General features: G+C 42.3%; 1 protein-coding gene across 6 annotated transcripts in view; it reads left to right on the forward strand.

Moving 5' to 3' along the window:
- The first annotated feature begins 4,091 nt into the window (after positions 1–4,091).
- Positions 4,092–22,169, forward strand: part of GRIA4 (glutamate ionotropic receptor AMPA type subunit 4) — a 231,288-nt gene continuing 213,210 nt past the window's right edge. For all 6 annotated transcript variants that reach the window (XM_075082009.1, XM_075082000.1, XM_075082037.1 and 3 more), the window contains exons 1-2: positions 4,092–4,540; positions 5,702–5,860. In XM_075082009.1, coding sequence (XP_074938110.1) covers positions 4,453–4,540; positions 5,702–5,860 — 247 coding nt within the window. In that variant the 5' untranslated portion in view covers positions 4,092–4,452. The remainder of the gene's footprint in view (positions 4,541–5,701; positions 5,861–22,169) is intronic.

The raw sequence follows: 22,169 nt of genomic DNA on the forward strand, positions 1-22,169 counted from the left end.
CACAAGCTCTGTCCATACTGCAAAGTGTCTGTCTCCTTCATACCCTGCTTTTCCCCTGGGATTCCCACAAGGTGAATGCCTCTGTATCTTCTCTGCAGTTTTATTCTTCCTGGCTAACACATAGCCTTCATTTCTTCTCTAGCACAGATCTTCTTATATTCCTCCGGTTCCTGCAGGGTCTTTTCATAAATGTATTTAGTCCAAGCACAAGACTGACTATCTGATGAAGAAAATAGCCAAAGGCTTCCAAGACTTGCCAGAACGAAAAAACATCACATTCACGCATCTTCTGCAGCAGGATTCGTTCAGGTGCTGCAGCAGATAGCCTCTTGGCTGATGCTCTAGAGAGTGAGTCTCCTCTTGTGGTGGCCTCCAGGTGAGGCCAACATAAGCTGTTCCGTGCCCTAAGGCAAAACAAGCATTTGCCACCAACAAGGAGCAGTCCCTCTCCAGACCCCCTCTAGTCTATCCCCTCCATAAACTTTCTACATTCAATAACACATTTTTCATAATTTCTTAACTTCTCTCATATTTTGTTGTGGTACTCAGAGGTCTGTCTCTCTTTCCCTTAATCGCCTATCACAACCTTTGCAGTCTGCCTGGGGTGACCTAGGGGGAGCCAGGGACCCCAGTTCAGAAGTGGCTTCACGCAGCAGCTCTTCAGCAGCCACCAGGAAAACACACAAACTCTCCCTTCTGGTCCCCTCTTGCTTGGCAGTGTACAGCTGTATTGGGTTTATGTGGCAATGCTGGGGCAGGGGGTGGGTGCTGCAGGGGTGGCTTCTGTGAGAGGACACCAGAAGCTGCCACCATGTTGGATGGAGCCAGTTTCATCCAGCAGCAAAACAGACCCATCACTGCCCAAAGCTGAGTCCATCAGTGACACTGGTGGCACCTCTGTGGTAACATTTAAGAAAGGGTTAAAAAAATGCTGTGCAGCAACTGCATGAGAGAGGAGTGATAAAAATGGGAAAGAAACAGCCCTGTGGACACCAGGATCAGTGAAGAAGGAGGGGAGGAGGTGCTGCAGGTGCTCGAGCAGAGGTTCCCCTGCACCCCCTGGAGAAGACCCTGGTGGAGCAGGTTGTCCCCCTGCATCCCGCATAGGACCATGTCAGAGCAGGTATCAACACTGCAGCCCATGGAGGATCCCACGGCATGAGGAGCATGAGGAGAAAGGAGCAGCAGAGATGAAACGTTATGACTGACCAGGACCCCCATTCCTCATCCCCCTGCACTGCCCAGGGGGAGGAGGAAGAAAAGTTGTGAAAGGAGGAGTGAAGTTGAGCCTGGGAAGAGGTGTGTGTGTGGAGGGTGTTTTATAGTTTTGTCATTGTTTCTCACCATCCTACGCTACTCTTAATTTGCAATAAATTAATTTTCCCCAAGTTGAGTCTGTTTTGCCTGTGATCTTAACAGGTGAGTGATCTCCCTGTCTTTATCATGACCCATTTTTTCACCTTATTTTCTCCCCCTGTCCTGTTGGTAGTGAGAGAGCAGCTCGGGGGCACTTAGCAGGCAGCCACGGTTAACCCAACAGAGCAGTGGTGAGTCCAAAAACCTGTCACCTTTCTTCCCTTCCAGCCTTAATCTTGATTACTTCCCTGTTACCTTTCCTGTTCCATTTTTTTCTGGATAAACGTTGTGATCAATTACTTGATCATCTGCCATTCACTTCTCAAAACTTACCGAAATGGGATTTTTGCCCTTTGACACTGCAATACTTTGTTTTTTCCCTTGTGTCTTTTAAACAAAATTGCTATGGTGGCCTCTTCCCCTTTCTTTCCTCTGCTTTCCATAGCTGCAAAAATGATCCTGAGATGTCTAAGCAGGGGAGTGTCAAGTAGAGGATGGGATTATTTCCTGGAATAGTGCTGAGTGATACCGTTACAGGAATAACGGGTTCATCTCTGGTAGTCAACATTAGAAGCCAAAGCTAGACAAATGCAGGTTTTAACAAATGAGAGTAGGTAACAACTGGAACAACCTACCCTGGAAAGTGATGGATTTCCTGTCTCTAGAAGTCTTTAAATCAAGATTGGATGTTTCACTAAAATATATGTTCCAACTCCAACAGAAATTACAGACTTGATGTAGGAACTGCTGGGTGAGACTTTTGGTCAGATCAGATTAGACCATTGTATGAAATGGTTCCTTGTGGACTCTGAAATTAAATTTAACGTGCTACCATTACAGTTGAAAAAGACCAAGGCATATTCCTTAACTCAGTTGGTAGGCAGCAACCTGCTGTGTCACCGTAGTGGACGTATGTCTAAAATCCGAATCTTTTACACATACTGGGCATGAATCCACGTGAGTATGTGTCATCAGATTAACTAAATGCTTTACCTGTTTCCAAGTTCACTTGCTTCTAGTGGTGAAGAACTAACCAGCCATTATGGAATGGAAATATGATTCCATTTTCATTACTTTTTAACTTGGATTTACAAAGTCAAGGAGTTTAATGCTAACGGATGGAAGAAAGGAGGAACCAAATTTTGGGGAGAATTTGGGGAGGTGAAGGAGGGAAGGCAAGAAGAAAAGAAAGGCAAAAGAAGAAAGACATGCAAGAGCAAAAGCAGAGGTCACAGAAGCCAAGGGTAAATAATGTGATGCATGAGCCTGCAGATTCAGAGGAAGGATGGAAATACATGGAGGGAAAGGCAAGGGAAGTAGAAGACTTACTGAAAAATAAAGGAACGAGTGTTCTGAAATGCAGGTGAAGTTTGTCTGCCATTGATCTGCAAAGAAATCTCTCAAAGACCACTTTATTTACAGGAACACCACACTCCCCCAAACACACACACACAGAGTCATGCACACAATGGCACATGCCCACAGAGGTAAGTTTTTATATATATACACACACACATCTGGTTTCAATGTTCCTTGCTTGCTCTTCTGGGTATGTGATTGATGCTGAGGAGTTCACAATCATGCTTCAGAGATCAGTTATCCTCTGCAGCAATTAAAGGGGGTGCCTCTCACCCCAAACCAGGAGAGCCTGGGGACATGGGAAGTAGTAATAAGCTAAGAAAGTAAAGCAGGCAAAATTCTGATCTTGGAGCAAATGTGTGTTTGAACACAAAGCCGCCAAGTTCACCTTAAAAATCAATATTCTTTCGTATTACCAATTAACATTTCAAAATCAATTTATTTGAGCTCCAATCATTCCCTGTGACTGACAGAAATCTCTCTGCAAAGCCACATGTAAAACTACAAGCTCCCTTCTCTGACATACAGCTATTGTTGGATGATTTCATTACCTATCATTTATTATATATATCTTTTAATTATTAACTGCAATATCCCCAGACCTCTGGCAGCTGCTCTGGGGAACTTCCAAGGCTTGGAAAGAAAAATCCAAAGGCACTGAAAAGAAGGTCTGGACACAAAAAAAGCTCAATTATTTTTCCCCCTTCAAAAAAAAAAAAACTAAACGATAAAAGGCGGCAGCGAAGTTTTCCTTTCATCTGCTCCCTCTCCCCTTGGCATGAGTGCCCACAAGCGCCGAGCGCTGCCCTGCTCGCCTCCCTCCGCTCCATCCTGCGCCGCAAACCCCGACGGCGAGGAGGGGTCCCTCACCCCCGGGGGGGGGGGGGGGGGGGGCAGCCGCGCACCCCCGCTCCGCAGCTGCTCAGCAGACGCGGAAACGCCCCGCCACCTTCGTTAATAACGATGCTGGTGCTTAGTTACACCAGCCCCGGCCGCCGGAATGACGGGGCGGCAGCGGCCGTGCCCCCCGCGCCCAGCCCGGGGCAGCCACCCTGCCTGCCCTTCTCGCCCTGCGCCCGCGGCGCAAACTTGCGCGCCCGCGGATGTGCTAACGGCAGAACGGGAAAACAAAAAACCTTAAAAAAACCACCCCAAAAGACCCCCAAAGCCGTCTCTTTCGCGGCAGCTGCTCCCGCCGGCGCTGCAGCGGGCGCCCGAAGCCGCGGGCGGCTCCGTGGGACGGCGCGGTGCGGCGCGGCGCTGCGCGGTGCGGGCGGCGGCGGCGGCGGCGGCCGGGGGGCGGGGGGGGTCGCACGGCGCATGTCCGCCCGCGCCGCGCCGCGCCGCCACTAGACGCTCCCCCCCCGCCGCCAAACTCACCACCACCATCTTCTGCATGTGCAACGTTCGCAGCCGGACAGAAACCGCTCCCCGGCGATGGAGACTGCGGGAAAAATCCGGCGCGGCGGGATGGCTTGCTGAAACGGCAGCGGCAACCGGGAGAGAGGCAGCGCGCGAGCGGGAGAGCATAGCAAACGAATACTAAAACAAAAAAAAAAAGAAAAAAAAAAAAAAAGAAAAAGAAAGGAAGAAACCTCTCTTTTTCTCCCCCTTCTTTTTTTTTTTTTTTTTTTTTAAATTCTTGATTTTGTTCGTAGCCACCTCGTCCTCAATGCCTCTCTGAGCAGCATCTAGCGAGCGAGCGGGAGAAGGCGAGACAGAGAGGCAAAAGAGAAGATGAGGATAATTTGCAGACAGCTTGTCTTGTTGTTTTCTGGCTTTTGGGGACTAGCAATGGGAGCTTTTCCTAGCAGTGTGCAAATAGGTAAGCGCTGCATTGGGCTGTGTGCGTGTGTCCAGGGGTTCAATCCTTTGCGAAGTGAGTTGGGAAGGAGGCTCTGAAGGCAGTTCGTAGATTTCTCCTCCACCACTCATCCCATTTCCCTGCCTTCACGAAGAATCCGCGTGTATTTGTGTACGTCTGCCCGTGTGTGTGTGTGTGTACATAGATATGTGTGCGCGGTAGGGAGGATGCTTGCCCTTTGCAGAACTCATTCCAGCTCCGGGGCGCGAAGGATGGGTAGAGGAGGAAGGGGCTCGGGGCTGGTGCCCCTGGGCTGCCTCAGCTCCCTCCGGCACCCCCCGCTTTTGCCTGGCTCCCGGAGGAGTCGCGAGTTATGTGCACCGGAGGTTGCGGTAGCCGGCAGGGGTGGGGGTAAAAGGCAACGCTGCCCTTCTTTCCCTTCTCATAGTTGGGAAGTTTAGGTTTTTGTAGGTGTCTCCGTGTCGTGCTGTGCCCCTTCCTCACCCCTTTCCCATCGCCTCCTGCTTCCCTCCTTTCAGACGTGTTTCGGATGGGACGCAGCTCTCTGAATTCTTTCCAGCTCAGCTCCATCACTGCATCATTTCTCGTGGACTTGTAAAGATGCTGCTAATAAGGCTGAGCTGTGCCCTGCCTGCACATGGCTGCATAGGAGCAAAGTTCATTATATTCCTGTTTAGTGCAGATTATCCTACATTGAGTTGGTATTTTCTTTTTTCTTTCTTTTTCTTTTTTTTTTCTTTTTTTTTTAATCCAGGGAGCATCATTGCCCTTAATCAGCCCGCCACTTAACGTAAGAGGCTGTTGAGTAGCTGATTTACCAGTGTGTTCGGTATCAGGGAGATGGAAGCTAAACACTTTCAAAGGTCAATGTAATCATGACAAATCTGGGTTTTTATGTATGAAAGGCTGGAAACTGAGAAGTCAGGAAAGAAGCATGAATACATCAGGGAGGTTAAAATCGATTGAGGACAGTGATTTAAAGGCAGCGGTTGTGATTATGAATATGATCAGTTCATTATCCATTAAAGTCTTAGGACTTGCCTTACCGTGCAGCTTTGGGAGAGACAGTTGCTTGGTGTTAGAGATAGTAAGTAGCCTGCAGATAATTCACCCTGCTTCCTTTGCTTTTTTCTTTTTTTTTTTTTTTTTTTTTTTTTGTAGGTGGTCTCTTCATCAGGAACACAGATCAGGAATATACTGCTTTTCGATTAGCAATTTTTCTTCATAACACCAGCCCCAATGCATCCGAAGCACCTTTTAATTTGGTTCCTCATGTAGACAACATCGAAACAGCTAACAGCTTTGCTGTAACAAATGCCTGTAAGTAAACATGCCATTGATCTGACCACCTTACAAGTAAATTGTACTGGAAATAACAGGAAACCACATTATTGTTTTGCATTGGAAATACATCAGTAAGTGTGTCTTCAGTATGGATACCATTTGCAGAAGAGCAAAAGGGGCAGCAGTCCTTGTTAGTTTCTAACCAGAGCAAAATCCCCTCTCCTGCCTTCTGCTGACTAACCTGATGTGACATTTACTTTAGTGTTATTACTGTAGTTTCTTGCTTCCCAGTTTCTATGGAGATGAATTTTGTTGTTGTAAAGAGAAATTATGAATGTCATGATCAGTCCGTAAACCCAACAGTTACTCTTGTTTGCTCTCGGGTATGGCGTGCCTTGCATGTATTTGAAAATATACGATAATATTTGTGCTCACAAATGCTTTTCTAATGGCTGTAAAGGAGATAGGGAAGCAGTGGTGTGCAGGATAATATATCTGAGTTGGTTGACGCTGCAATTGATCTGGTGATGTCACTTGAGGCAGCCCTGCGCTTATATTCTAGGTTGTAAATGTCTCTTATCATCTCGTAATGCATACATCCTGTGGATATGTCTCTATGCATCCATACATTGGTGCCAAATCATGTTAGTATCTGATCTACTTGATTTCACAGACCACCTCAACTGGAACAAATATTATCTTCCTACTATATATTTTATACACATACACACCCGCACACACACAGATGCACATATACCATGAGAGGAAAACAGGAAAAGAAATGCCCTTATAAAATGAGGTAACATTTACTCTTTTTTCTTTTAAACACATTATCATTAGGTGGACTTTCTACATTTAGGTCACCTCAGGGTCTTTAGACTTGGTTAAAACATATGCTGGATACTGCTTAATCTCTGAAAGTAGCAAAGCATTATTTGTGTTTATCTTCATCGATTTCAGGCTTATAAAAAATAATTCATGTTATTATGTAAGACAGTGGGATATAGTGTCGCAAAGCTGAAGACTCAGGTAGCATTACTACTTTGATGGCTGTATTTCGGATTCTGTAGGTTTTCCTCTGTGGCCTTTTAAGTTTTTGAATCCCTCCTCTTCGTTGAAGAGTGAATTGCCTCTGGAAGTAGATGCCCTAAGCAACATTGCTGAGCGAGTTTAAAATAGAAACATACTGGAGAAGGTCTTACTGTTCATCGTGCCTTTAAAATATGTACTATGTTTCTCTCCACTTTCTCACAGCCACCTCTGTGGCACTTTTTAGTATGTAAACATACAATGTACTGTGCAGTTCTCACATATAATTCAGTGAATGATTGCAAAATTTCTTTTTATGAGTCTTTGGTACTCCAAGTTTCAGGTGACCTTGCCACCTTATTTAACAGGAAAAGCTGCTGAGCTGCCAAAATGGCTCCATTCATTTTATGCAAGAAAGGCTGATGTCCAATTAACTGTGAATTCTATATTAAACAGTATTAGTTGTGTTTAGCATGAAAATCAGTATCAAATTCCACTGGGAGAAAACATTTCAAAGGTGCTTTGAAACTGGAAGGAATGAGATCTATGCAGGTGTAGTTCATTGAGAAGATACTACAATGCATGTCAACTTTTGCAGGTGCTGATTATATAGTCCATGAAGACAAATGACATAGTAGCTTTTTTAAACTTTCATTTTTAGTGAAAGAGGAGGGGACTAAAATATTTGTATATTGAAATCAGTAATTTTAGGTGAAGTCAGTTATTTTAGATTCTGCCTACACATCCAGTTCTACCGAATAATTTCCAAGGCTATTGTTGGTACTGTTTGGAGTAAGGGTATTGCACAGTATTTCCGTTCAAACAGTAGTGAATTAATTCTGATTTGCATAAATTTAAAAGTGTCAAAAATGGAACCACTTCTCTGTGGAAGACTAACATCATAGATTCAGAGAGGGTTTGCCAAAAACTTTCCTCATTTAGACTATTCGCAGCAGATTCTTCTCTCTTATTCCAACCACCTTAGGTTACGTTTACCTTGCATTGTTTTAACTGAGGAGAACCTGTCCCCTTATATTTACTGACATTTATAGAAATAGTGATTCATAATGTTATCCTTTTTTTTTTTTTTTTTTTTAACTGAACCCTGTTCTAGTTCCAAAGAGTTTAATGACTCAGAGATTATGAACCTTCACAGCATGGGGGGAGGCAGAGAAAGAGGGGGAAAGTAAACTTACATGTTTAAGTGTGTGTGTGCTCATGTAATCCTGTACATGTCTGTATTAAGTAGACGTAATCCTACAGGCCTTATTTAAGCCTGTACTTTCCACTTAAACCAACATGTATTTTTGCATTAGTCCAAGTTTGTATTTATTTCACATTTTGCAGTCTGGTGCCAACAGTCTGACTGCTGCTTCTTCTTTTTTTAAACGTTTTAATACTGAAAATATTTTTTAAACAACAAATCTCCTAATGAAACGTAGGCAAACTGACTGGCAACTGAATGAACACATCGCATGTACCTTAAGCTAAATATGAGCAGAATCCTGCAAAAATCAATTGTCTGATAGCTGCAGGACACTGGCTTCCATGTGATTGAATTTTCTGGCTTGACAGAGGCTTCTAAAGCACAGATGTGTGAGGTTTTCTAACCTAATTAAAGAACCCCCACCATCAGCTCTGAATTAAGTGATTTCATGGCAATATGAAATGATAACTCTTTGCTGAACTGCTGTGAAACAGCGGCTTTGGATCTTGCGATTTGTGTAGAAATTACTCAGCACACACGTCCCCAAATACACAGTACAAAAGCCTTAGAGCTGCTGGACTGAAATGAATATTCATGTGAGTTCAAGCATAAAGCTCTGAGACACGACCAGTTACCTCTATTTCTGTTTCCATTTGCTGCAGAGGTTACTTGTGAAGATTCAGGGCCTGGCCCCTTGCACGTGTTAGGGACTGTAAACAGACCATTTCAAAGGATTATGGGTGGCATATTAGCAGGTGACTAACCGCAGCGTTGGAAAAACTTGAATATTTTTTTATTTTCACTAGGTAAAAACATATAGCCAAATGTTCATGCCGGAGGACTTTTGGAACTGGAATAATTGTGTATAATCAGTTTAATATCTGTCTTCCAATGGTTATCTTACACTATTTTGTTTTCTTTGAACAGGCCCAGAACATTAGTATTTTTGTTCTAAATTGTGAACGCATATGAAACAGGTTGCTTGAGCAGATAGCCTCTGTTGTAAGTTTGCAAAATTGACCTGATCTACATTACTTTGGAGATAGTCCTCTTTCTTTCCCCTTCCCATTTGCGTGTTTTATTTAAACTCTGTTCATTTCTTTTGCACTACATACATTATTCAGAGAATCTCTCTTACTGACAGAGAGAGCTGAAATTATTACAAAACATGAATAGTACAAGATTCTTACTCATCAGAGAACAATACACCAGAGCTGAAACATTTGACTATTGGCATACATTGGTTTGCACATTATAAGCAGCAAAATTTGCTCTTGATTGGACGTCTACCTTCAGCTTGATTTCAGATGTTGGAGCAATGCGTTGGTTTTTGGAGAGTATTCTATGTATTTGTTCTTCAGCTGAATGCAAAATAATTTTCTCCACTCCGTGCACCCTCTATATTACATTAGTATATCTTAGCAACGCAGTCAACATTAAACCTGCTTGCAGACTTTTGAGAGGTAGCTCTATGATTTTACAAAGCACTATTTGCCTTCCAGCTCTTGTCTTGTGGTTGCGAATTTTTCTGTTGAAGTTTCGGAAATCCGTAATGTATAACCAGTCTTGCAGTTCTTGTAGAGGATTAAGCAAAATGGGGAAGATAAGAGATTGATTCAAGTCTTTCATCAGTGTTCCATATTAAAAGTAAAGCTTTTCCCTTTTAGTTTATTTGACTTTATGTGTATTCTGAGATTAATATATTCCTAATAAATCTAATTTTGGTGTAACTCATACACTCCTCTTGTTTCATCTTGTGCACAACTCAGTTCTTACCAGATTTTGGTCCCAACAGATACAAAACCCCAAAATACAACTTTATTATGTGCCACATGTATTGGAAGAAAAAAAAAAAACACCCACTGGAATTAAAAATTTTGTCTCTTGGAATAACTTTATCTTATTCCAAGAGTTAGTCTCTTTGACTTTTATGCCTTATGGACTCATGTGGGTTTGATGACCTGAAGCTGGAGGGCCTGATTCTGCCTCACCAGCATGAATGTAGTTTCTGGGTGAGATCCCCCGAGGTTGGGGGCAGCGCTGACAGACAGGAACCTCCCTTGTCACCCTGCCTTCTCTGTGGGTCTGTCTCTGGGTCTGTGTGTGCTAGTGAGGGGGGAGGCAGTGTCATTTTGGCATTAACTTTTCTGCTGAGACATCCCGAAAGCTGAGGCAATAGACTCAAATGTAGTATTGCCTTTATATTGTGACTATCTGTCATTTTACTTACAGCAGTTTTGGCGTTGATTTCCTAGGCTGCATCATAATGGGATTTTCATTAAATTTGGTTATTAATTCTTCTTTCTAATTAAAACTCAATTTAGCATTAGGAGTGTAACCTTAGTTTAGTAATCAGTGTAATTTAAAACCATGGTGTTCTTTATTTAGGAAGTGAAGTTTCATATAGCTGAACAGTATTTTGCTATCAAGAGCAGTACAGTATTCCCAAGGATGCAGTTTGGAGTATATTGAGAGTTACCATAAAGGCACACCATACGGTCAGGTTTGAACTGCAAAAGCAAATAGTGTGCCAGTTGGCTAGAAAAATGGGACTGGATTAAATCATACCCTTCCAAAATAGGATCGATTACAAAAACTCATTTGAAGTGAGTGTTTTGCCTTAATACATGGAGTTCATTTCAAGCTAGACCCCACTTATTGAAAACAATTTCTCTTAAGATTTCTATTACTAGCACTTGCTGATGGAATCAAAGAATATATGTGTACTCGGGTGTCATTTGCCATAAGAAGGATTCTGTATGTTTTTAAGATATAACAAGATCCATATTCAAAGAGTTTCATAGCTCTAAATGTGATCTTTGTAAAATAGCCATACAGCTGAGAGAAAATCAACCATCAATAGCTCCAGTCCATCAGAATCTGGATTTAATTTTCAGGGTTATTTTTGGGAAAATAAATGATGGGCCTTTGCTGAAATACAGTCAGTTTTTTTTCGGTGAAAATTCAGAACATGCATTTCCCTGGCATGAAGAAAGACTTTTGTCCTAGCATGTTACTGGACTGGCTAAAACTGTAAACTCAAGAGCTAAAACTGTAAACTCAAAAGCTTTATTATAGGCTACAGAAATAATTTAATCTTTATTTCAGAGGATTAATAACAAAGACTGTGTTCCTTCATTCCTCCTGCAGAAGCCAATGCAGTGCAGTACTTCTTGTGTAGGACAAAGCACTTTAACAAGTAAATTAAATTGATTAACTTCAGCTTTATCATTGTAATCTAAGTTTGTATGCTAGTCAAAATAGCTCATGCATTTCATTTTTAGGTCGTGATTGTTTTGAGACTTGCTTGGTCATGAGAGAGGAAGCCGTCTGCTTTGATTCTTAACCATTTTAGATTCTGCTATGAATTGTGCAAGTTCAGGTTGTGAGCAGGTGAAGTTCTTTGGGTTTAAAAGTGTTGGATCAAATAATCTTTTCTCATACTTCTTAATGCTTAATATACAACTGATTTAAAGGGGATGAAATTTGTGCTGCTGCAAAAGTGAAGAATGCCGTTTGATTGCACCAGTGTAATTAAAAGGAAAAATTGGCCTCCTCTCTGGATTTCCATGACTCTAGGTAGTTGGCTTGAGGCAAAGTTTTTGGACTAGTGCAGCACAGAATCTGCTCCTGCAACTTGGGTAGGCATACCCATACCGAAGTTATGCGTTGGGACACAAAGTCAAACTAAACAACTTATTCCTGTGAAAATCAAGAATTGCTTTTCTGCATTTGTAAAAATAAATTTACTCAAGAGTACCTGATCACAGCATCTTGTTTGGAAATGTTGGTGTTGCCTTACTTTTAAACATCTTCTCAGAAGTTTTATTATCTTTGTCTAGTTTGGGTTCTTACACAATTTTTTTTTCTTTTTTTTTTTTTTTAATTATTTTAAAGATCTTAATTGTTTGTCAGTGGAATTACGGGTTGAGTACTCTTGAAAATTCTGTATCAGTGATGTCTGTTTTCAGGCACCGAAGTTTAAATAGAGAGGTTATCTTACGTTTTGGCACTCAAGAGATGTTCCAGTATTTTCCAGAATACTCAGCAGTACTGTCTTCCCAGTGGGAACTGCTTACTGCTGAGCACTTTGGAAAATGTGTCCATATCTGTGTGGTAACGCATGGGTCAGCCGTCTTGTCTCAATAGTGTTACTTCTTTGTGAGAGCTCTGTTTCTTCCCTGCTCTTTTTTCCATAGTCCTGATGAAGCATGTCCCTGACTTGTTCAAATAATTGCAGCTGTTTGTTGGGTTTACTTGTGGTAAGAAGATGGAAGCAGTGTGTCACATACCTATCACCTTTGGCAATGCACTGTAGAGACCCAGCCCATCCTTCCTCTTCACCAGGTTCCTCAGAAGCTGGTTATAGATAAGCTCTGTCTTGGACTCAAGGGGGAATACCTGGATACTTATTAACAAGCTACTGTTCTTGCTGGGTTTTGGCCAGCTATGCTAACACTAACAAATTCCAGTTCAAATACTGGCTCTTGTCCTGCAGTTCTTTCCCCAGGCAAGGCTCTCTGTGATTTAAACAGGGATGCTACCTGAGCAGGGATTGCGGACTGTAGCCTGTTATAATGAAGGAATAGTAGGAACCAGCTTTTTTGCAATATGATCAGGTTCTCATTCTTTCATCTCATAGCTCAAATTTTTAAAACTATGCTTAACTCCTGTTATTTTTTAAAAATATATATGATTTGTAATTGGACCCCTGGTACATAATTGCATTTTTTAAAAGGATGTCATTTGGAATACTGTTTTCTAGTGTTCCACAGGCTATTTTGGTGGTGTATTTATATGCAATCACTGCTCCTGGAAAATGCAGTCTTGTGCAGTACCTTTCTATTCTAACGTCATGGACAACATGAGCATGACTACAGGTTTTTTTTCTGTAAATACAAATAGCTCATAAGAGAAACAAAAATCACTTAAACTTTTCACCAGCTTATTTATTAGCTTATTTGTGGGAAAAGGCTTTAAACACATTTTGAGGACCAATACTAAAATATATCCGTTTTTAACTATTCATAACAGCTCCTCTGTTTCTTACTTGTAGACTCTCTGTGCTTGCGCAGTGCATGCACACTCTTCCAGTTGCTTTTATGGTGTATTTGCATAGTACGCTCTCAAACCTATAAAATTTGAACTTTATTTTTATTTGCACATCACCTTTTCGTACAATTCAGGTATGCCCAATGAATATCCTTTTTGGAAAGTTCACAGGTAGCGAGAGTTAATTCCTGAAAAGAACTGAGGCTTTTACACTTTGCCTCAGTTTTCAAATGCATTTCTAAATGTATATGGAATTTGCAGTTTCACATTGTGGTGCAGAAGGTGATACATATGTTAGTATTAGAAATTATTATACAAAATAATTAGGAATTATTGTACAAAATATTCTGGTTTTGTTAATCTCACAGGTATGGGTTATGCTTTATTTCCTTTTGTTAAAGATTTCACTGATACCACATGGCTTTTTTCTTGTCAGTGTCAGGGGTCAGACCTGTTTCCTCAGTGGGTAAAATGATTCGTGTAATACATATTCAAGGCAGAGGCAGGGGAAAGAGAGGAAATTCTTGTAGAGCAAAGAGAGTACGTAATAGAGCATATTATTTATCTGCAAAAGCTTCCTGTTCTGCTTTAATATTTCTGATGTACAGTGGCAGTATTTCACACTACTAGTTAATGTGAGATATGGGTCTGGATGGTACTGTGTTCAGGTCTGGAAAACATTATTGAGTGTAAGTGAAAAACACTTTGTCAAGCACAGATACATTCATGTAAAATTTGGGAGTAAAAAGCTATAATGATAATAATAATAATAAAGCACATGCACGTCAGTACATATAGTCCTTTGTTTCCTCACCTAAGCTGATGGGGGAAAAACAAGCAAGACTTTACAGACCCACAGTCTCTGCAGAGTTGTGTAAGGCCTTGTGTTAGCAATTTCCTCTGGGTTTTCTGTGTGGATCTGTCCTGGAGAGGCTTGCTAATAAAGTCCTCCAGGCGTGGTCATTTCCATCCATCTAAACTGAGAAGAGTGTCTAAGAATGGACTTTTCAAGAGCCCTGCAACTTCAGAGAATTGATATTCACATGCTTTTGACTGACTCAGGAGTTTTTGTCACTTCTACTCCAAGTAGAGAGCACAAGCCAGGCAAGAAGCTGGCTGTTGGGGCTGTTTGCGCACCCTGTTAACACTGTCTTTGTATCTAGCTGTTTGTGTGGCCTCCAGTTGAGAGCTGGGCAGGGGTTTTTCTTTCTCAGTGTTGTTTGTTTTTTTTTTTTTTAATTTAAATCAATATCCTTCAGTGCTTCTCAGGTGGTAAAAACAATGGGGTAATACTTTAAGTGATACATGATGATATAGAGAAGAATTGGAGTTGCTGTCTGGAGGCATAAGTAAATGTCCGAGGAAAAGAGCATAAGGAGACATTGGTGTATTGGGAGTACATAATGTCTGCATCTGTTGCAGGATTACATATGCCCCATGAAAGTGTGTGGCTGGCAGGTCAGGAGTAGTGTCATCTGGAAGTGATCCAAGTTACAAGTCCTTATAGATGGTACAGAGAAGATGTGAAAGCAATCTGGGGGATGAAATGTTGTCTGATGGCTATGAGCATCAGTGTTTCAAAGAAGAAAAAGTAAAGGTCACCAAAATAAATGGGAGCATGAGTGGCGTGTAATAGTGTTCACAGATTATTGTGTTCTAAGGCTAGATGTGACTGTTTTGATCATCCAGTCTGACCAATGAGATGCTAGTCGGCCAACCTCAATTAATTTCTTTATCCAACCCGTAATTTTTTTTCCAAATAAATCCAGTGTTGAATTAAAGACTGAAAGAATCACAGGTAAACTGTCATATCATCAACACATCATTTGGACATATCACCCACTGTCTTTATCTGTGTTGAATGTAGGAGCCATACAGAGTAGGCAAGCAGAAGGAAAATGTCCGCTGTGTTTGTTGTTGGTCTTTAATTTAGAGGGATACCATAATCAGTGTGATTTGCATCCAGTCATCACAGTTGTGGAGCTCCCAGAGCCCCTTGAGGTTTGTTCTGGCTGGTTGGTACTGTGTCTTGCCTGTGTGGAGGGTCAGCATGGGACACCCTTAGTAGCAAGGCTTATGCCACACCAAGACACGTAAGGACTTACTGGGCCTTTTTCAAGTTCCCTTGAAAAATACTTCCAGTGGCCACAAACGGTGGGGTTTTTTCCTCTCCTGAAAAAGAACATCTCCTAACTCCAGAGCAGGGATTATGGCTTGAAGCAATAGTAATATAAACTTGGTAATATGTTCAAAGGCCATTAAGTATGTTTTTGCTAACAAATGTACACTAATCCCTGTTATTTGTATTCAGACTCCTCTACCTACAAATACAACTTAATGGTCATGTATGTTACATATATTTCACTTTCTATGACCCACAGAGGATGTGAATCTATTACTGCTTTCACCTGGAGGGTTTGGGCTGTTAGCTTAAGATACCAAGAGTTATGAATTTAGCTTTGGAAATCCCAGGTTTCACCTGCTTTGTGTGTCAGAGGAGATGGCGGCCTGAACACAAACATGATGATGAATGAGATTTAATGCACAAGAATATTTGCAGAAAGCAAAAGCCTGAAAAAAGGAGTACAAGAAGTGGTCCCATAGCTGTCTTCAGTGATCTTTGTTGTGCTATTCTGAATAGCAAACGTATATGGAAAGAGGAAAAAAAGGACAAACCTTTTATTTCCTTATACCATAAGTCATTAAAACAGGGAGGAATAGTAACATGAGACCTCAGCAATTAATTATGGTATACTAATAGCTGTACATGCAGCTCCTGTTTACTACCACTCCATCTGTTAAATGGTTTGCTTAAATGATTTATTATACAGTTATTATTAAAATCAACTGGAAAAAAGGCAAGGTTTTAGATAACTAACTTAGAAAAAGAACAGGCCCAGTTAATGCAAATGCATGTGTGCAGCATGTAATTGGTGAGGTCTGGCCAGGCATTGTGTGCGATGACTTAGAGCCCAGGCAGGAGGTGGGTCTGCCCCGGTTCTTCAGGGACCCTTGCAGGCTCAGAAGTGACAGACTGCCTGGAGTAAGGAGTCGAATGACTCTGAGACGTTGCACCTGAAGATGCTGTTTGCCCTCTGTTCATCCTCAGCTGGGTGGGAGAAGGGATTCAAAATACAGCAGGAGCCGTTCATTTATGAAACAATATTATTTTATGTTGGGGAAGAAGGTTTCTGAGAGTGGAGGAAGGACTGATGGGCAGCACTGCTTGCTGCATGGGGAATTCTCCACTTCTGCAGACAGAGCAGGAAGGTGTGGCTGGTGCCTGTGAATTATGGATTATAGCTGGTGTGAGCTGACATGACTTTGAAAAACTTTAAGGTGAACATGTGGTGGTGCTAAGCTGAAAACTTAGTACAGAGGGGGAAGTAACAACTAGTCCATGTGTTCAGTGGAGTACAGTAGGAGTTAATAGACATGGAAGAGCATAAGGCTAAAAAATACTCTTCAAAGAGACTGAGTGAAAATTCAGTTCTCTTCCATCAGCCATCCTCCTCTCCCTCCCTGCTTTTTACTCTTATGTGCCCCAGCTTTTCATGGTGGAATGGGAACAGTCTGGAAGAAGTGCCACCAGTGGAAGATGTTGGCCATGGTGCTTCCTGAGCTCTGCAACTGTGGAGAAGTGCTACTGCACTGGAGGCAGCAGCCAGCATGCCAGGGCCTGAGCCCCCCATCTCCCTCCTGCCCACACCTAGGGATGAGCTGCTGCAGCTTCTGGGTTCAGCTGTGTTATTAGCTCTTGTAACGTATTGATTACAAATAGCCATTAGCTTAACTACTGCAGGGAAAGGAAGGGAAGGGACAGAACATAAAATATTTGTTTCTTGGTTACAAAAAGAAAGGAAATTATATCCTTATATGACCTCAGATAAACCATGCCTGTTTCCATCTCTGTCTTACTGCCCCCAGCCTGCCTTAGACTCCATCATGGTCAGTACTTTAATATTTTAAGGGAGTGAATGGAAGGAGGGAGTGGTGGTGTTGTACCACAAAAGACAGTTAATACAGATGAATTGGATTGCTTTCCTCCATTCTTCTCTGGGTCTCTGACAGATGTTGAAGGACTCCTGTATTTTTATTTCCTGGTGAAAGCCCCAGAAAGCCCATAATTCTTTCAGTTACTGTTTATGATGGGAATCTTTTGCACTTCAATACAGCTGGCGGGCACCAGAGCTTCACACCTTAATCACATTTTCTTTGTCAGCCTTTCACATACTATGCTAAATGGGAGACTAGCAGAAAATCCTTTGAGCAATTACAATAATAGGATAATAATAATTATTGCAGTTCCTTGCACTTATATAGTGTCTGTGAGATTAAAATGAGATCCAGCATAAAATTACCCCTTTGAAAAGGTGTGGATATGCCTTGCCAGCAGCATCTCCTTGAGAAACTGCTCTCCATGGCCACAGCTTCTTGCTCCCTTAGCTTTAGTGTGGTCAAGCAGGGCTGCACTGCCACCTTCCTATTCATGTCTGTGAGCAATTGACTGCACAAATAAAGTCATTAAAGAGAACGTGAATGAGGGGAATCAGCAGCATGATGAAGTTTTTTTTTCCTGTGTGTGGCTATAAAAGACAGGAGAATGTTAAAGGGTAAAGTCTCTCCAGTTCAGAGGGAGCATGCTTACATGAGGTATTTTCTTTTCTTGACTGCACATCATGTAGATCTTAGGAGCATTAGTGAGAGTTAAATGTGTGCAACCAAAAATGTAACACACAGGTGTAGCTTTAAGCCTGTTAAATGTGCATTAGGATAATGCACTATCTTCCTATCTGGTCATTTCTGTGAAAGTATTGTCTGCAAACTGTTGGATTATTGGTACAGTAAGTGAGCAGTTTCTGTCTACTGAAAAAATCCTTTGGGACATTTTTCTGGCCCCAAAAGAAGTGCTCCACACTTAATTAAAATTACGAATTTCAGCATCAACCTTTCAAAATGCTGTACGTATTGTTAGTGCTGTGATGATAAGTTCCTTAAGGATGTGTGTGACCATAATAAGTTGGTGCCATGTTTTTTTCACCAAGACAAAAATAGCAAAGTGATTTAAAATCCTAGATTTTTTTTTTTTTGTGGTGGTGCAGTTTGTAACTTTCCATGTTAAGAATATAGAACAACTCTGACTATTAGTGGGAGTCTGCCCCTTTTTCTCACCTCTCTCAGTAGGTCCGAACAGAGATGGAAGCATGTAAAACCTATCAGAAGACAGTAATGCAGCAGACTATATCCCTGCATCATAGTGTGACTGAAAAACCTAAGTTTGTCACTTCAATTAAAATGGCTATCCTGATGCTTGACGTCAAGAGTCGTCTGGACAGGGTGCTGGGCCATCTTGTTTAGACTCTGCTCATCCTAGAAAGGTTGGACTAGATGATCCCTGAGGTCCCTTCCAACCTGGGATTCTGTGATTCTGTGAAATAATGGCTCAGACTTCCTAAAATACAGGATGTGCTGCAATTCTGGCTCCTTGTATAGCCAGTTGTAACCCACAGTAGACCTCCGTGGAGGGCAGCCTAGGTGTGGCCATTCCCAGTATCACATTGGGTGAAATGCCTTGATCGGCAGCCACCCATTCCTCATTGTATGAGAAGACAAACATAAAAGGTTATACTGTAATACTTCTCACTCTCCCCTGTGGTCATCTTGACGAAGCAGAAGACACTTTGGGCCCTGATGTCAGTTTGGATCCAGTCCCCTGGAAGTAGTAACACCTGACAGTTGTCCTAAAAGATTGCAGCAGAGGTTTGCTGGAGTATCTTACATTTCTGCCACTCCATCTTCCTTGGTAATTCCAACTCTGTTTAGCTGTACTGAGGACGTGAGGAGAGCAATTACAATGGCTGGCAACCGTCACCTTCCTGGGGCCTTTTTCTTCTGCACCTACACCCCAGCCAGGACAACCCCTACCTGAGAAGGGCACTGAGAGCAGAGGCTCCCTTTCTGCCAAGTCAGCAAAACTATGCAGGGAGCAAAACAAGGGTGACACTTGCATTCTTCTCCTGCAGGGCCTCCCGTACCTAATGTATTTATGACTCCTGTATTTATCACTTACGTCGCTCTGGCTTTCTGACACGTATCTGCAAGAGAATTTGAGCAACATTTTGATTTCTGGCGCTCCAGCTGTTTATTTTCTTAGGACTGTTACTTGCTTCTCAAATTATGCACTTGATTGACAGTGTTTGCTTTGTGTTTGAGGTTTGGGGTGATAGGGACAAGGCGCTACAGCATTTTGGGATGGTGTCTTAGGTTGAGCTGAAGAGGCAGACACATCTAAACCATCTTACTTGGTTTCTTCTACATGTGTGTAGAGAAACTTTTACCAAACACTTAAATACCCTTAGAACTCTTCTGTTGGCAAGTGTAAATATTTAGGAGACAATCTCCAGGAAGAAGTTTTAAGAGAGTGATGCATCGCACATCCTGGGACAGTAAATCCCAAAACTATATTGGAAGCATGAATGGGAGTTAATTTGCTTGGACCAAGTTGTTAATTTCTAGTTGAAATTGTTGCCCAGACATCTGTGTAAATGTGTATAGCTGACAGAGAGCCGTCCTTCTGTACATGCATTTCTATACTTCTTTCAGCTAATTCAACGATTGAAATACTATATCTAGCACTCAGACAGCTTTTGGATTTATGATAGTCCTGAAGGACTTTGACTTAGAGTTATTCATATAGGTAGTTTTTAGAATTTATAATGGAAATAATAACTGTGATAATATTCGTCCTGTTGCTTTAGAGCACCGAGCGAGCGCGAGAACAAAAAAAAAAGCACCTGGAAATTCCCAGGGTGAAGCTTTTGGCACAGCGCTCTGCTGTCCCTCATAGAGACTTTAGAGGCCAGAGACATTTCAGGGACTCTAGAAAATTTTCAGAATTTGCAGAGATGTAAAACCAAAGTGAAATGAGCCCTGGAGCTGCAACTAGTATATTTAACTGTATTTTAGATGCTCTACTTATCTCTTTCCACTTAGTTATTGTTTTGCACTGTTCGGGGATGTGCATGTGCACTGTAGAAGCGTTTAGCAAGTTGTCTCTGTCCCACTCTACATCCTCACAGGATGATGGTGACCTTCAGTGGTTTGTTCCGCCCCCCTTGCTGCTTTGTCATCATCCACGTTACTGCCCAGAGCGCACGCTGGATCTTGAGAGGTTTCAGCAGATCTCTGGGGTCTAGGCAGTAATGAGGGCATCCTGGAAAAACAAGAGCAGGCAGCTGGGGATTAGCAGAGTTAAGTCACAGTGAACTACCGGATGCGGTGTTGCCCTGTGTTCTCCCTTCCCCGTCCGGCCATCACATCCACCAAGCTCTATGAAGGGAACCTGTCAACAACACTGTTTAATCAGAATTGATTTTGAGGATAACTTATATATATATATTTTTTGGTCATACTTGTGATCTGTGTTTTCCATGTTCCTGTGATTCTCTATTGGAAATGTGATGTCTTCCGGTACCCAGCAATGTGGAGGAGGACGTGGAGCACAAGTGGGCAAGCAGATACAGTATTTCCTGGGAAGAAGCGGGGAATGAAAACCAGGTCTCTTCTGCACTTGTCCTCAGGGAGAACAGAAAGAAGAGCCTTTCTTTGGGCTGAGGTTGAGTGCCCTTACTGAAACAATGTAAGAGTTAAGATTTTTAACCTTAAGGGCTAAGAAACTAACTTTGGTGTAAACTTAATGACACCAAAGGGCTTTCTCATAAGGGGAAAGGCTGCCATAGTCAAGGGTTTTTGTTTTAATTTGTGACTAAGGCAATCTTTCTTCCAATAGACTAACTGTGACCTGAGGGAAAGCCCTTTTGCAGTGGGAGCAGAAAACATCTTTAAAATTAGTGTCCTTCTTACATTCGTGTCTTTGTAAGAAGAGGGTTAGTGATGTGGTCAGGTGTGAGCAAGATGAATGGTTTTCAGATATGCTTGGGACAATGGCTTTGCTTTGTTGTTGGGGTTTTTTTTGCTGTTTGTTTTGTTTTGTTTCATCTCACACTCAAACGCAAGAATCTTCTGTGTAAATCTTAAAAAATCCCATAACTCCAAAGTGGGTGAATGTGGGCAAAGTTGGTACTTTCCATTTCAGTGAGGCACACTGGGGCGGGAGTTGTGCTGCATTAATGCTGTTTCACAGGTCGTTAATGACCTGCAGAGCTGCTGCTGCCTCACTGCCTCCCCGAGCTGTGGCAGTGCTCCCACGCAGGGCTTGTGGCACCCCTCGCTACAGGGTGCTGGTATCCTTTCTTCCACTGTCCCAGCACATCTTGGCCTCAGGAAGGGACTTGAACGCAGCCGAGTAACAGACAGGGCTGCTTTTAGGATGGGAATGGGGTTAAGCTGGTAGGGTTGTACTAAAGCCATGGTGGGCTGCAGCTATTAGAGAATATTGGAGCAAACTCGCATTAAGCTCCTCCAGCCCGTGCCATTGCTGTCTGTGCTGAGCAGTGCCCACCTCTGCGGCTGGCTGCCGGGGTCTGGGGTCCAGACCAGGAGCTGCCTGGTGCCTGCCCACCTGGATCCTCACAGGGGAGGGGGCCGGGCAGCAGGGCTGCAGAGGGCACCAGCTGTTCTTCCATAGAGGTAGGAGCCTATAAACACTGATTACCAGCCTCAGGCTTACTGCAGCGAGTACTGTCATTAAAAGCTCAATTGCAACCACTAAGGTGAATATAAGTGACTCTGAAAATAGGTGATTTCAGAGGGAAACTTTCAGACCTTTTAAAAAGCAAAATAGCTAGTGCTTGTTTGTATGCCTTGCAATTATGTGGGGTTTTTTTCTTGCTCTTTAGGGTTAATAAACTGTGGTCATGTCGTAAGAGCATGCCTGTGAAGTGTTTATAGAAAGACTTCTTGAAATGCTGCCAGAAGACCTGGAGAGCTGAATACCTTGCTTTTAACACAGAGCGACAGCTTTGCATCACACATCGTGCCACTGCATAGCCAGGATTGTAAATACCAGATTTTAATTACCAAGTATATTTATAATTCATTAATAAGAGGTAGACAAATAGACTGGGCTAGCTTTGCGGTGCAAGGAAGATAAATGGA

The sequence above is a fragment of the Phalacrocorax aristotelis genome, chromosome 1, assembly GCF_949628215.1.
Source record: "Phalacrocorax aristotelis chromosome 1, bGulAri2.1, whole genome shotgun sequence".
Lineage (NCBI taxonomy): Eukaryota > Metazoa > Chordata > Aves > Suliformes > Phalacrocoracidae > Phalacrocorax > Phalacrocorax aristotelis.